A 16,056-nucleotide genomic window follows, 5' to 3' on the forward strand; every position below is an offset into this window, starting at 1 on the left:
CCCCCTCGCCTGCTCAGCCTTAAATCCGTCCTGTTGACTCGGGAGCGGGATCCGCTGTCTTGCCGCCGCAGCCGCACTCGCACTCGCACTCATAGCGAGACCGTTCGGTGGCGTAGAGGTGCCCAGACCTGGCGGGCCTGCGAGACCGGGGATACCTCCCAGGCCGGCACTACCACTGGGCGGCGGAAACTGCATTCCTGGTGGGGGTGGGGGCGGAAAGCCCGGCGGCAGGTTCTGCAGATTCATGTTTGCGAAATCGAGGGGCAGGTAAGGCGCTTGATGGGGGTGCGGGAGGGGCGGGGGAGGCGTGCCGAGCTGGCCGGGAGGGTTTTGCGCGAGGAGGCGTTGGAGTGTTTCGTGGTCCATTCCTGGTGGTGGTGGAGGAGGGTGAGAGCCCAGAGTTGGCGGGAAGCCGTTCATGTTGGGGAATGGAGGTGCGCCGCTGAGGGGGTAGCTCCCTGCTTGGTGTGGCAGGGGAAGGGGTGGTGGTGGGTAGCCGCCTGGGAGTGGCGGAATGGCCATGCCGGCGGAACCACCGTTCATCCCAATGCCGGGGAGACCACCACCTCCGAGTCCGGGGAGACCTGGGATGGAAAGCCCTGGAAGACCACCAGCTTGGCTGTTCGGATCTTGATCCTCCAGACCCTCGGCCTCGTCTTCTGCTTCTTGTTCTTCTTGCTCGCGAGCCTGCTTCCGGCCCGATTTGCGATCCCACGTGCCCTGGGCTTCTGCGCCTTCTTCGCCGAGGTGGTATTGGTCCTTGAAACATGTTGTTTGGCCTGGCTGACTGCGAGACCAGAAGCGCGTGTAGTGGTCGTTTGAGCCGGAGGCGAGGATGTGGCCTAGTGGATGCCAGTCCAGACTCCAGATAGAGGATTCGTGCGCGTGGGCGATGCGATGGGCTGGGTAGATTGATTGGGGGGGTGCAGAGCGTGGGTCGGGCGTGTCGTAGGGTGAGATGGTGGTGGAAGAGAGGCCTGCGGGGGTGTTGGGTTCGGTGAGGAGGTATGAGAATAATGAGCCATCGTCGCCACCTGTGCTGAGGAGAGAGGGATGGATGGGATGCCAGGCGACAGTTGCAACGCCCTTTTCATGGCCTCGGAGAATTGCTACGTCGCGCATCATCCGTAGGTCGAAGATTCGTGTTTGGCCATCTCGACCTGCTGTTGCAAGAAGCTGATCACGTAGTCGACTGAAGACGGTGGCGGTGATGGCGTTCTTATGGCCATGCAGTGTTGTGAGGTTTCGAGTGGTTCGTGGATCCCATAGTCGCACACTGTGATCTTTGCTGCCTGACACAACCAGACCTTTGGTCGGATGCCAATCACAAGCCTTCACATCCCAGCCATGATCCTTGAAAGTTGATTCATTGGTCGAAGAAGTGAAATCCCAAATCTTAAGAGTGTTGTCATCAGAAGCGGTGACGAACTTTGCATCGCTGGGCGCAAATGCCAGATCTCTGATAGGCGCATCGTGGCCTTTAAATCGGTGAGGATTGTTGAGTGTTGGCTGCAGATAATATACGGTCCCTTCGTCATTGGCTGCAACTAGCCAGTCTTTTCGATTCGACCACTCTGCAGAACGTAGAGAGCTCGAGCCCATGACTGTCACGGTCTCGAAGTTGAAGGACATGCCATTCCAAAGCATGAACTCGCCGTTGTGAACGCCAGCCAGTAGACGGCGGCCTTCAGGCATCCACCGTACCACCGTCACAGGTTTTTTGGACTTGCCCAACGACGTGTGAAGATGGCGCACGGGAATTGATTCGGCCGGTGAATCGCGTCGCGCATGAGGCGGCAACATATCGACAACATAACTCAGACTTGGTCGCTCTGATTCATAGTGACTTGACCCCTTATACGCGGGTTTGCGCTTGTTCAGCCATTGGACCATAGAACTGCCATAATCAGTGATGGGCCGGGGTCGCCTTCTGCGAAATCCGCCATCGCCTTGCTGGTCGTCGTAGACGTTGGCCATATTAAATGGGTCTATTCATTCGCCCACGAACCTTGGTTGAGATCGATACCGTTGACTGATGGAGTAATATTGACATGAGACCGTTGAACTCCTCAGATTAAGGGCGAAACTTAAGGAACTTGTTGTGCTGTCGCGATTGCGTTCAAGTGGTCATGGTTTTCTGTCTTACACGCGACTTGATGCGTCCTTTTTAGGGCTAAGAGTCATTGTCTTGGGCATCAGTTGAACTCGTTCTTCTGCGAGACTGAAGCGTGAAGTTCGAGATGTTAGGAATGTCAAGCACCCAACTTGCCTCGATATGGCATTAGCTCTTTCACGCTAGTGCGAATTAGTCTACGGCAGCCGGAAAGTTAGAGCGGCGACCGAACCATGATTAGCTGGGCAGCCACATCCCGCCGCTATATCATTTCTCTTCTCACCTACTTCCATGAAAAGTGTCAGCTCCATGATTTCGGAGGAGAGATCCGAGGACAAGACAATCCAGTGCGAATCGAATAACTAATATCTATGTTCGTAACAAAACTTTCCAGACCCTCACTTTTAGTTCATAGCCTCGCCCAACTGACCGTGCTTCGATTTGTAACTGAAAAAGTAGATCATGGCGGCCAAGGGTTGACCTACGAACACGAAATTGACCCAGAAAATGCAGTTCCCTACGACCTTACCCGTGCCGACCTTGGTGGGGAGATACTCGGTTATGAGGATCAGGGGCAACTGGGCAACCATACCGAAGAAAGCAACGCCGAGAATGCTGTGGCATGGAACGCCTACCGCCAGTTCATGAAGGAAGCCGGAAAAGACAAATACCCACATACTGGCTGCCTGATGAGACCAACCGCGGCCCAGCAGAGGCGAATAGATATGTCTCCGCATGAAGTGATATACTGGTTTGTTCCACGTTGACCAGTATGTCTTCAGATTTGTGCTATTCCACCAATCTTGATAGAATTGTCGATCTCCGAACCTCATAATCTCGCCCAATGCGTTGAGAAAAGACTGAAACAGGGCAAAAAATCCCGCAAGCCACACTATGAGGGATATCGTCGACAATTTCATCAATCGCTCCAGGATGGATGAGAAGTCCAAAACCGCCATGCCACTGAGTGAGTTCTCTAAGAGGGGGACTGCGTATTGAGCACAAGTGAGCCATATGAAGACACTGAGAGCCACCACCTCTCCTAGTCGTTTTGCAACAAACGCCCACCTGATTCGATCGGATCTTGGATAGTAAGGCTGATAGACCAGTGTTGGAGCCCACCAGAAGTAGCACAAGTTTCCCAAAGTGACATTTCGTGGATATGGACATTTGGAGTATAGTTCAGGCAAGGCTGATTCGGGCCCTCCTGGGTGCAACATGGCATGTCGAAGATCCCGGTTTGTGAATGCGTATGAACAGGTTTTGAGCCATACCACAATGGCATGAAGTTCACTGATGACTCCGAGCCCTGGGTTGTCCATGAAACAATAGACGACAACGCTAGTGATCAGCAAGGCCAGAGAAGCATTCATGGTATGAATGACAGCAATCCACCACCAGGTATAGTAAAAATCCTTGTTCTCTTTCTCGATCTGCGGATCGTTCTTGCCCAAGTCCGCCTTCTTGCGTCTGCCTATGACACCTTTGGCATTCTCCATGGCAACTTTCTCGATGATGTATGCCACGAATAGATGACAGGGGGTGAGTGCGTATAGAATGAGGGCGGTCCTCATATCATGGTTGCTGAGACTGAACTTAAGAGTGATGAGCAGGCCATATTTCCGAGCGTTCTCAACGACGAGACGCAGGTTCATGACAATGATCGTGAGGACCATGAGATTGCGGAATCCAATGAAACTAGGGCTCTCTGGAGTCTCATGACTAAGGACGGATGGTTGGACTTTGGAATGTAATGCTGCAACATGGCGGTACTTGCTTCGGACCTTTGCTTTTGGCTGCGTTTGAGGCTGAGGAAGAGAATTGGAGGAGGGTGAGGGCGATGGTGAGGGTACTTGGGTGGGGGTTTTGGTACCAGCTAGATCCTTGGAAGCAATGTCCTGGGCGTCTGATAGCAGGGCGTGTATATTTGTGGCCATTTTAGATAGATGGTAAGTGTAGATGCTAGAAGTGATATTGATAGTGGTGGTGTAAACTGTGGTGGTGATGATCGACCTGGGCTGCCATCAACACCAGATTTGGATGTCAACGTCAACCAGGAGGATTAGATGAAGGTGAAATCAGAGGGTTCCTAAGGGGAAGGAGCGAGGAACAGTAACTTCCACATTGACAATGACAGCATCGAAGGAAGGAAGTCAAAATGGTGGCTTACATGTCCAAGGCAGGAGCGCAAGAGATTCTCGGAGGGCGGAGGACCCTCAGGTACTAATGACGGTCTGAATACCACCTACCTGCACGGGCAAGACTACTCAGTATACTAGGTAGTCCTCGTACCCTGACTTTGAGCCGTGGAGGCAAAAGAAAAAAGCTGCGTACAAAACAAGCACATGGAATGACGAAGCTCGACCACGGGCAAATAATTCATGTTACGCGCCGCGGGACACAGGGCCGAATTTGGTGGGGGAAAATCATTCGGCTGCAATTGTTGGGCCACCAGTTGCCAGCACGACACGTGCAGGTTCAACCAAGAGCACGAGTCAGCCTTCACCTTCGGAGCATGTGCAATTCCCAACTCTTTAAGTAGCTTCGTTCGAGTCTGAGTCGAGGATTGTCGCTTTCCAATTCGCTGCCTATGTATACACACCTATTTATATAGTCGGCCCATCAGCTATCCTTGAGTACTCGTTTGATCAGTCACAACAAGAGGTTGACTGACAATAAAGCCCCAATGTCGCACTCAGCCTTACACAAGCAACCAAGCAATGTTGCCTCCGGGTATCCTTCATGAGAATCCCTCAACACTAGCCCTCAGCCCTTTGCCTTCACGGCGTCTTTGGTTCCACCACTTGGCTGACTGTTTCTTCTGCTTTGCTGCTTTTGATCTCCTCACTCTCTTCCTCATCCGATGCTTCCAAGTCGGCTTCAATGTCATCTTTCTCCGATGGTGGACCGCTGCGATCTGCATTAATCGCAAGGTCATTAACCTTGGATTTTTCTGTCTCACCACCACTCATCTGCCATTCCATGAGTTTGGTGAATGCTCCGTCTGGTCGGCTGCTGAGTTCTTTGAAAGATCCCATCTCAGCAACTCGACCATCGCTGCTTAGACAAATAATTGTGTCCGATCGCTTGATGGTCGAGAGACGATGTGCTATCGATATTGTTGTGTTACTTGCCTTGAGCAACTGACCCAGTGCTTCATTGACCAGTGTTTCGGATTCGGCATCCAACGCCGATGTAGCTTCGTCGAGTATCAGTATGTCCGGTTGTTTAACCAGCGCTCGGGCAATCGCGATTCGTTGCTTCTGTCCTCCAGACAGTTGTGCTCCTCGAGCTCCAACAAACGTGTCCAACCCATCCGGGAAGTCACTGATAAATTGACAATTTGCCCGCCGAGCCGCACGCAGAATCTCTGACCGAGTTGCATGGGGCCGTCCGTAAGCAATGTTCTCGGCAATTGTTCCCGAAAACAAGACCGGCTCCTGCGAGACTATGCCAATTTTTCGCCGTAACGACTTGACATTCATTTCTGAAATGTCCTTCCCATTGATCAGTATTCGCCCCTGGTTGGGCACGTAGAAACGTAGGATGAGCGATGCAATCGTGCTCTTTCCTCCACCCGACGGTCCAACGATGGCTACATTAGATCCTTGAGGAATCTCGAAATCAAGATTCTTGAAGATGTTAACAGCAGGTCTGGTCGGATAACTGAACGACAAGTTCTCAAATTTGATAGGACCACGTGCCGAGATCACCTTTTGACCCTTGGTTGGGCTGATCGTGGGTTCTCGATCCTGGAGCTCAAAGAGGCGGGAAGCAGCACCCACACCTTTCATCAACTCTGAGTAGAAAGAGGATAGCCCAAATAACGATGACCCAGCGTAAGCAGTGTACATCAGAAATGAGGTGAGTTCACCAATGCTGATGGTCCCATTCGATACCATACCACCTCCAACGTAAAGCAAGGTCAGAATGGTCATGTTACCCATGAAACCAGTAGATGAGAAGAAGGTTGCACTGATCAACGATTCTTTCTTGCCAAGATCGAAGATTTTCCGTACTTGAGTGTTGTACCGATGCACTTCCAATATCTCTCCAGCGAACGCCTGAGAGGTGCGCACATTTCCCAGTCGCTCTTCCGCAATTTTGGTCAATGTTCCCAGATTCTTCTGTATCTTTCGGCTGAGATTGCGAATGGCACGGCCATAGAAAAATGCTGCTATAGCCACAGGAGGAAAGAGTAGAGTCAAGATGCCGGTCAATTTCAATGAAACCCAAGCCATGAGACCAAACCCAGCTGCTCCACTCACAAATGCACGCAACCCGTCCGAAAGATTCTGGGTTATGGACTTGCCTACAATAATGGTATCAGAACTTAGGCGAGAAATCAGGTCTCCAACGCGGTTGGCATCGAAGAACTCCGCATTCTGAACGTAGGTCTGGCGAAATAGTCGTGATCGAAGCCTGGCAACAATGCGTTCTCCCACAATTCGCAGGATGACAATGCGCCCATAGTTGGCAGCCGCACCCGTGGCAAGAATTGCTAGTAGAGCAGTGTAGAATGTGGTCAAGCTCAGACCAAAGAGCATGTCGGTCTTGAGTTCGGTATCTGGACCTTCGGTTTTCGCTTGTCCCTTAGTTGCGATATCCATGATCTTCCCGATCGAGAATGGTATTGACATTGTGATGGCGGAAGAGATGAGGAGGAAAACGAAGGCCCAGACAAGAGTTCCCGATTCTGGGCGGGCAATTTTAATGAGTCGCCATATCTCACCAAAACCCGAGGACTTTCCCGAAGCGCCTTCTTTCGAGAGTCTTGCGCTCAAGTTGACCTGAGATGCTTGAGCGGCCTTTTCACTTTTCTCAAAAGCTTCCTCTTCTCCATCAGCTTCATCGTCCGACTTTGATTTTGATTGGACCTTTATGACCGGAGTTGGGCTCTCTTTCAATGCGCGACACGCTGAAAAGCGACGAATTTGAGAGGAGATAGTTGGACGAGCGAAACGGAGAGGGGTATCAGGTGCAGAAAAATCGCCGAATAGAATGTTGCAGGGTCGAGCAGTGATGGTGGTCGGTGGAGGACAAGCGGAAAAAGAGCGGGAGAGTATCCGTGAGTGCCTGGGAGCGGAGTTATATAGAGAAAAGAGGATGTTCTGGTCGAGGACTTTTAGGGGAGAGCCATGTTGGAAAGGCCTAAAGCCGAGCAGGATGGAGCTGCGTGTCGCATTCATGGTGGGGTGCTTGGTGGGTATCTATCTAGAGAAGAAGGGTGTTTTGACGTCCTCTCGCCATGTCGACGAGCAGGAGATAGAGGGGTGTCAACTGCGAGGATTGGGGTGGCAGTCGCTGAATATGGGAGAATCTAATTGTGAGCAGTGATGGTTGAGGTCACCGAAGTGAAGAAAGACGCGCGAGATCGGATGTACAACCTAGCACCGAATGATGACGACGTCGGATTGGTCGCAAAACCCGAGCGGAGAAGGCCCTATTTTCTAGTGCAGATCATTGAGACGGCTAGTGCTATCTTCTCATTGTAGTGTAGAGCATTGAGATTTTAAATGCTGTTGACATCATGGTGTTTGCGCTCCACCAGATTCCTTTGCCCCTCTAAACAGCAAGTCCATCGACTTTCCAAGCAATTCCAGAGGTGACATTCCCCTCCACTCCTGCATAGACAACCATGCCAATCTCTTATGACAAGTGGGACAAACTCGAGGTCTCTGATGACTCGGATGTCGAGGTCCACCCCAACGTAGACACCAAAAGCTTCATTCGAGCAAAACAACGTCAAATCCACGAGCAGCGGGCCCAGCGCAAAGTCGAAATCGAAACCCTCAAATACGAACGGGTCATAAACGATGGCCTACTCGAACGAATAAATGCCCTACTTGATGCTCTGAAGAAACACCAGGATGAAGCTCTCACCAAGAATCCAGAGGAACTCGTCTTTCAATCCTTGATTGAGAGCGCAGGTGACCCCGCCAAAGATGAACCTCCCAAGCCACCTCCTGGTGTGTACACCCACCAAAAGGAGCCACAACCACGTTACTCCAAGATGATGGGTGCTTTGGTCGATCAGGTCAAGAAGGAAGTCGATGAGAAGGCAAGCAATGAACGATATAAAGACTTTGTCACGGGTGTCAATGGTCATCTTGAGAAAGTCCAGAAATTACAACAAGACTTGTTAAAACGTCTCGCCACTCTAGAACAGGAATCTGTTGCTAAGATTACTAGCGAAGACATTCATGATGGGTTCAATTCTTCTTTCGTCAACAAGTCGAAGCCTGCGCCTCCTCCGGCCGAGAAACCCAAGGCACAGCCAAAGCAGAAGAAGTCGGAGAATGTGGAACTTTTGAATAAACCCTCAGGCCTCAGTTCCGCCACTCGTGATGCCCTCAAGTCTACCGACGGAGGCGTCTCCTCAGGTGCAGAGGCCGACATTGAGGACGATGCACTCCTTGAGAAACATGAAGACGATGAGGACGACGAGGAAGAAACCGAAACCAACCTAAAGCTGACGCCGGAAGGCAAAGAATTCGCACGAATCAAACTGGGAGACTATCGGGCCAGTCTGGTGTTCATCTCCCAACACCCCGACATTGTCAATGAACGGACACAAGATGCACTGATGATTGAGGCCTTCAACGCTCAGATGAAGGGTCAAGAGACCTATGCCCGTGCCTGTGTTCATCAGAGTCTGCTAGTACAATATTGCCGTCAACTGGGGAGAGATGGTGTGGGAGTCTTCTTCAAGAGAATCACCACAAAGGGCCATCAAGCACAGCAAGTCTTCAACAAGGACTTGACCGAGACTTATGGACGCATCAAAATCCGGGCAGCAGAATTGAAGAAAGAAGAAGCCAATGATCCGGCAGGTGTCGAACAAATTCAACTTCACGCCGTTGAACCGGGAACCGAGATCCACATCAACGTCCCCCAACCCAATTCGGAGGAGGAAGTCGAGCAGGAAGCGAGGAAAATATTCGAGAACTTCCCTCCTGGTCTTCAACGAGCACTTGAGTCTGGCAGTCTGGATCAAGTCAACCTCATCCTAGGCAAGATGAGTGTGGATGAAGCCGAAGAAATTGTTGAGCTACTTGGTCAAGGAGGAATGTTAAGTTTGCAGGAGGGAGTGATCGATGCGACAAACGAGGAGGGTCAGAAACGACTCAAAGAGATTGAGGAGGAGGAGAAGAAGCGGAAGAAGGAAGAACTGGCCATGGGCAAGAGTGTTGAGCCTGGAGAGCCCGGCGAGGCTGTGGAGGAGGTTCCGATCAGATGAAGAATCATCTTAGGACAACTAGCCATTGGCAATCATAGAAAAGTACAGAGATTTCCGAGTCCAGGATCAAGTCTCGGCACGTTCCTAGTGATTCCACTTCACCGTCTGCTTATCTCTGCGATGTCGTGCGATATCTATATACAAGCTTTTAATCCATTCCGAAATCGCCTAAGTGGTCTTTTTCGACGCCACCGCCTGGGAGGTGAAAGCAGCGGAGAACTCCCCATAAGCAACATAGAGCACCCACAAGGGAATAAACACCCAAAGAACATTGAAAAAGACCAAATACAACCACAAATAAACCGGATCGTCACCCGCCAACGCGGCGTTCCCACTCAACCACTCCGGCGCAAAGGTCATCCACCCGCCATATAGCTCTCCCGTGGCAATCAGGACGGCCACGAACCACAGCCTCGTCTGGTATTTAGCCTTCAACGCACCGCTCGACTTGAGGACTCTGGGGATCAAATAACAGACATACACCGCAGCCGGCCCTTCGAGTCCAACCGTGAGCAGTTCGAGTGACATGACCGTAAGATCTGCGCCGCCCCAGCGCCGGTCCGCTTTTGCGTACTCCTGCCACAGCCGCGCCATCGGTGCCTGTGAGTATATCGGACCGTAACGGCGGTTCGCGTCGCCGTACAGGTACGGTCCGACATGGCCTCCGCGCGACGCCGGGTGTGGGTAGTCGGACGTCGGGATGGGGAGGTCAATGTACGAGAAGAAGGTGTGGTAGAGAAAACTGCCTTCGATAATGAAGTGTGTGAGAAAGTCGTACGCGTGCCAGAGGAACAGGTAGTAGTAGGTGCGCGAGATGTTCTTGGGGAGGGCTATTCCGGCCAAGGCTTGTGCGGTCGGCATCAGTGAGAAGGCCACGGCTAGACAGAATGCCGTGCCTGCGTCGAGTGTGAAAGGGGGTGAGGTCGTCATGGTTGTTGCTGATGCCATGTTGAGTGGACTTGGGCTTGGAGATCAGGATGAGCGTTGAGGGTATAGCTGGTCCTGTGAGGAGGTATATATACCTTAGGTTGGCCGTGACGGGACGTCGAGGTCCGGGTGATGCGTGTATGCGTTTGCGTATGTTCCTATTCTGTCAGTTGTAAATAGCGGACAGCGTACCAAGTATTCCGTATGCCACTATACGCCGCTGCCAAGGCTGCTTACTGTGGTAGTGCTACGATTAGTGCGTGACTAAGTGCTAATATGGCTACTGGCAGTCCCAATGGGCTTAGCGTGAAAAGTCTAATCTCGGTGCCGACTTGAACTTGAACTCCCTGCAGTCGCGATATATGCGTCGACGGTATTCTTCGTACTCGTAAGCCTTACTCTGGAAGGTATCCAACGATATCACTTCGCAGGGTCATCGTGGTTGGGGTAGTAGGGTAGCGAGAACGACAGTATGGGATGATGAAGTTATTCTTCATCATAGTCATGAATTTTGACATGTTCTAGGCGCAATACGAGACTTATGTTCACATGAAAAATTGGGCGAGGGACGGGCGCTCGCTAGTCAGGCTCAGGGTGCGCCCAGACGGATTAATGAGCTGCGTCGAGAAGACTAGCTAGTTAGATGCACTGCTAGTTAAGAATTTCGGTGCATGGGGGTCAGTTCGTTTAATCAGCAAGGTGGCATCCAAGCTTTCCCCAGCTTTTAAGGTGGTAATTCAGGTTGATTCTCACTTCCCCGCGGTGGGCTGCCTAGGTACTGGATTCTCGCGAGTCGCGCCTTCCCCCTCGATTCCATACCAAATCACATGCCCGCACCTGCCCTCTCACCACCCAGCTCAACCCACTTTCAACTCCATCATCCACGGCTACAACCTCTCACTCTCGCTATACACACTCTTGGGGTTACATAGTCAATTTAGATCATTGTTAGTCAAGCTGTGTCTTTACCTGCCTTGTACTCCTTCGCCCCAACAGTTTCAAGTCATATTTTTTGCTTTTTCCAACGAGTCACCATGGGTCCACGTTCTCCCTCGCAGTCCTGCTTCGTCGCTCACGCAACCGCTCGAGTATAAAGATCCAGTTCGATCGACCGGCTTTTGATGTAAATCGTCTTTAAGAGCTCATTCACATCTCTGTTCCGATTTTTATTGCATACCAGATTTCATGAATGGCCGATACTTCCGAGGATCAGTCTGGCCTTCCAGCCTCCCTTGAATCTCTCCTTCCCTGCGATGCCTGCCGAAGGAGGAAGGTCAAGTGCTCCAAGACTGAGCCTTGCGACAGATGTATCGGCGCGGGTTTAAGATGTACCAGGGATATTGCGCGCAAGAAAAGAGGTCCGAAAAAAGGCTCAGGGTCGGTTATTGCCAAACTGCGAGATGAGACCTTCTACACATCTTCACAAGATCAAGCCTTGCCAGCTTTTGACCTCTCCCAACTGCAATTACAGATGCCTTCTCTCCACAGAACTATATCGGGTGATAGTCCATTAGATTCACCTCTCACATCTCCTACCACATCACATTTCAGCGATACGCTTGGTCCGACATCAGATCCATCCAACGTTCCGAGATCTATACCTCTGGGGATGCAGGGTCTGGCAGATTTCGAACCCAACGCCTATACTGCCTTTGCTCAGGCTGGTATTCAACTGCCTGCCTCATGGCAGATGCAACCATCAGAGCAACTCCTCCTACAAGCCCCAATCTCTCCTACTGGCTATCTCTCTGTAAGCGACCTCGCACAACAGATCTTCCCAGAACCAACGCGCACATCGGCTCCCAACTCAAATCTGGCGCCCCCTCGGTCGAATGCCCAAACTCCCTCGCGAACTTCAACGCCAATGACCCAGCCTGGCTCAATTGATGCCATGTTGAAAAGTAATACTGCTTCTCCTTCAACCACAAACTCCGGTTCCCCCTTACCACTTTATGGTCCGAAATACCTCTACCGCAGTGACTCTGGAAACCTCGCCATAGAGATCAGGATACAGGCTTTAAGCTCGGAAGTAGGCATGTCCGCGTATCTCATGTCTCAATGTATTCGCCAGTATTTCAGACATTTATATCCTATTCGACCAATGATTCATGAGTCTTCATTTCATCAACGAATGCAGTCAAACGAGGACCTGAATAATGAAGAGAAAATACTCATCTTGTCCCTCTGCGCCATGACAGTTCTTCACGCTGCTCCCCAATCAGACTTGTCAATGGAAAAGAAATGGCAACTGGGTAAACAATTCCTGGACATATGCTTCTACTTACGAAGCAATGCCGAATGGATCGAAAATTCCACGTTATTATCGATTCAAGCAAGCTATCACATCTGTGTTGCCCTTTTTGAACTGAAAAAGCCACGTGCTCATCACTTTTACATCCGCGAAGCTATAGGCATGGCCATTGATCAAGGGCTTCATTTGGACAGCACCTACGTCAATATGGATGAGATCCAAGCTATCTGCGCCCGACGCACTTTTGCCATACTGTTCATCACCGAACGTGGCCTGGCCATCCTGCGTAATAAACCAACGCTTATCACGCAAATCCCGCCCCTCAGAACGGAATACTTCGATGAGCAAGATGGGATCGTGCTTGCGGGATTCTCAGCTCTTGTGAATTTGTTCTCCATTCTAGACGACAAATTCGTCCAGCTTTGGACCAGCAATTCTACTAGTATCGGCGATGAACCACTCGACAATGTAGCCATCTTACAACATAATCTCAATGAAACTACCTTCGAGCACTTTGCTATGACCGATGTTCAGAAAGCAGACGTGCTCATTACTCACCAATGGCTACGCTTGATATTCTGGCAAGCTTCAATGCGTCAAGGTCTGATCTCTTATAGCGCAGCTGACCCCATCTTCTCATCCTCATACCCAATAATAATAGCCAAAGATCTCTGTGCACTCATTACCTCACATCAACTAAGCTACGATTCAATCTTGGTGCATGGCTTGGGTATATTTGAGAAATTGTTTGAGATAGCGTACACGCTAATGGATGCGTTGACTATTGCAAATTGCAACTGGTCTGACTCGTTGGAGCTGAGATATCTCTTTGATGTCTTGGCTGCCAGTCCCAATAGCCAGAGCACATATGTGAAGATGCTCGCGACTAAGATCGAAACTGAGCGAAGTCAGCCCAACAGTCCTCATGGAGTTTGAGGACTAAAGGGCGGATCACCCTGCCTTTTCCGGTGATTGAGCAATCCACCATATCAGCCTCATTCTGTGCTTCGTAAATCGTGGACCTGTCATCTGGGGATAGCAGAAAAGTCCATGTTTTGGTGACCCTGCAGGCCTCGGTGGATGGTGAAGTTGTATCATCTCCTCTGTCAAACGAGCACGGGTCCGGGACCTCTTGGGTGAAGGCCACTAACGGCGTTGACGTATCCGAATCTTCGCCGAGCATACGGAATCAATATCTCAATCCAGTGCTACAATCTTCTACGATTTCCTTATGCCCACCCACTCGAGTTTAGCCATGGATTCTATGGACCTCTTGTGCAAGGTAATTCTTACGGGGATGAGAAGAACTGATCATTGAGAGGCCAATGATGCCCAAATCAAGTATACAGCGTTTGAAGTACGACACTATGAAGACCAAAGGATCCTTAGCGCAAGAAGCGGAAACCCGACTACCATCCGTCTTGGCATGTGATCCTCGACCAATTGCCTAACCAGTCTCTGTCTGGAAGGTATAGAATGCAATTGGTCAATCTGAGTATGATACTGAGAACGGACGGGAGGAGGGTCATACGGTCAGTCTCGCTTTCCCGGTGAGGACAGCATCACGGTCTCCTCCGACGATATTCCCTCCTGAATGCTAGTCCAGTTCCACGCCTCCAGCTTTCTCAATTGTGGAGCTTGTTAGCTCTAGGGAGCCAGCCAGTTAGCCTATATATTCATATACAAATCCTCAAAACTTGCTCGGCAGCAAACAAATATGTCTCCAACTACAATGAGCTTGACTGAACACCTCCTCCAGAACGAAGTACCATGATCGTCCTCCAACCACAACCCTGTCTAGGTATGCTAACTTTTACACAGTTCGATTTTGACACCAAATATTGTGGAAGTTGGGCAGATCCTGTCCTCCAAGGCCTACCTCAGATCAATCTGGTGCTTGATGATGCGATATTGACGAACGATGAGTGGAAAGCACTGCTTGATGAGCAAACCTGCCAATCCTTGGACAACCTGGTACACATTTCAACGACCACAGGGACTCTGATGTTTGGGGATGCCCCAGGAGGATGGACGCTGGTGGAATACGATACCACTACTCTTTTTGAAGGGTTCGTCCAGAGAAAGTGACCCTCCGGCACTTCTTTTGCTGGCAGGTCTGAACATCTTACTGACCTTCTGCGGCTGGATTCCGCGGGGAGTACGGGCAGGGGACTGAAAGCAGTCCTGGAATGGCGTTCCAAACTTGACGCCCAACGATTGACTACGACTGATTTCTTCACAATTTGCACAAATTTCGCGGGCTCAGGCTATTGCCCGAACATGTACTCAGAAACCACAGATAACTCAGATATAAGACCACGTTTGACCTCACTTTATCAGTTTGCCCACAATTTTGGAAGCTAGCAAAGAGCTCTATAATACTCAAATCAGGGCCCCGTATCTCCAGACCCAGAGTGAGCCCGATCAGAGCAGGATCTGGTCTTGAGAGGATTTGAGAGATGTTTCCATGACTTGAACTGCCTTAGCCGTTGGGCAGCAGTTCCCGTTCGTGTGAGTGACAGCTGGCTTGGCCGTTGGTCAAGAGGCACCAATCTTGTGGTAGAGTAGATAAGGTTGGCCGTTGGGCAGGAGAATTCGTCATAAATGATAGATAACGCAAGCCGTCGATATAGGCTGGACGCCAGTACTGCGAACCCAACTTCACGAGGGCGGAGCCTCGGGCTGATTCAACTAGTGATTCGGATCATTACCGGGACGTATATCCACTGTTCCCCGAAGCCAATCGTTGCATATTTAAACCACTTCGCGGGTTGATAAAACAGATTTTCGAACCTGTCAACTTTTTCCCCAAGGTGATCCTGCCCAACGGCCAGAAGTTCAGTTCGAGCTTTGATGACATTTCTGCAGTCGAACTTAGCCTAGCTTCGTTTCACCGGGTGGCATAATGGGGAATTTGTGTCCGCCATTCTCAGGTTTGGCGACCCTTCGAAGTCGGCCCACTCTCACACATTGCGGGACATTCATCTCTAATGGTCTAGATGTGCTCTGAGCGATCGCAATTCTACGTGATGTGCATGGGCATGGCATGATCTGACATGTTGACGAATGCGGATTGTGCCACTTACAACCCCATCTGTCCAACCTGTCCGCCTCCAGCCTTGCCCAACGGATAGCACCTCCCGTTCCCCGTCTTTCAGAGCTCCGACTATTCTACTGACCCAATCGTCGACAATTCGCTCTTCGGTTAACTCGGTCGGTGTGTGATGCTAATGTAAGTTAGTGGGTAAGGCTGACGGGGGGCGCAAGTCAATTGTCCAGGCCTGTGATTGCTGACTGACAGTTTCCTGTGTCCGGTGTCAACCTTACTTAGCCGGAGGAACTTGAGCTTGCGTTCTCGAGTCGCTCATTAATTATCCCTGCTCACTTACGTCGAGGAATGGGGCTGGCTGAGCCGAATCTTCACCCTACTAGTAGATTTCCACCAAGTCGTTCGTGCGTCGAGTCTCACCGGCTGAGGACCCCCATTTCTCCGGGGCTTTTGACAGATTCAAACTCCACAGGGCG

The 16,056-nt window shown here is 50.8% G+C and overlaps 5 protein-coding genes across 5 annotated transcripts; 2 read left to right on the plus strand and 3 right to left on the minus strand.

Annotated features, from left to right (window-relative positions):
• Window positions 1-2,517: 2,517 nt before the first annotated feature.
• LTR84_004672 (uncharacterized protein) lies at window positions 2,518-4,050 on the minus strand (the record flags this gene model as incomplete). The annotated part of the gene is made up of 1 exon (XM_064848247.1): window positions 2,518-4,050. The coding sequence occupies one exon, from the start codon at window positions 4,048-4,050 to the stop codon at window positions 2,518-2,520; it is 1,533 nt and encodes a 510-aa protein (XP_064710871.1).
• An 843-nt stretch (window positions 4,051-4,893) lies between these two features.
• MDR2_1 (multidrug-resistance transporter mdr2) lies at window positions 4,894-7,302 on the minus strand (the record flags this gene model as incomplete). Its single annotated transcript, XM_064848248.1, has 1 exon — window positions 4,894-7,302. The coding sequence occupies one exon, from the start codon at window positions 7,300-7,302 to the stop codon at window positions 4,894-4,896; it is 2,409 nt and encodes an 802-aa protein (XP_064710872.1).
• A 449-nt stretch (window positions 7,303-7,751) lies between these two features.
• LTR84_004674 (uncharacterized protein) lies at window positions 7,752-9,353 on the plus strand (the record flags this gene model as incomplete). The annotated part of the gene is made up of 1 exon (XM_064848249.1): window positions 7,752-9,353. One exon carries the CDS (start codon window positions 7,752-7,754, stop codon window positions 9,351-9,353), a length of 1,602 nt encoding a protein of 533 aa, XP_064710873.1.
• Window positions 9,354-9,521: 168 nt separating this feature from the next.
• LTR84_004675 (uncharacterized protein) lies at window positions 9,522-10,301 on the minus strand (the record flags this gene model as incomplete). The annotated part of the gene is made up of 1 exon (XM_064848250.1): window positions 9,522-10,301. One exon carries the CDS (start codon window positions 10,299-10,301, stop codon window positions 9,522-9,524), a length of 780 nt encoding a protein of 259 aa, XP_064710874.1.
• A 1,168-nt stretch (window positions 10,302-11,469) lies between these two features.
• Window positions 11,470-13,467, plus strand: LTR84_004676 (uncharacterized protein; the record flags this gene model as incomplete). The annotated part of the gene is made up of 1 exon (XM_064848251.1): window positions 11,470-13,467. The coding sequence occupies one exon, from the start codon at window positions 11,470-11,472 to the stop codon at window positions 13,465-13,467; it is 1,998 nt and encodes a 665-aa protein (XP_064710875.1).
• Between the last annotated feature and the right edge of the window lie 2,589 nt (window positions 13,468-16,056).

Source organism: Exophiala bonariae (genome assembly GCF_035927105.1).
Source record: "Exophiala bonariae strain CCFEE 5792 chromosome Unknown scaffold_2, whole genome shotgun sequence".
NCBI lineage: Eukaryota > Fungi > Ascomycota > Eurotiomycetes > Chaetothyriales > Herpotrichiellaceae > Exophiala > Exophiala bonariae.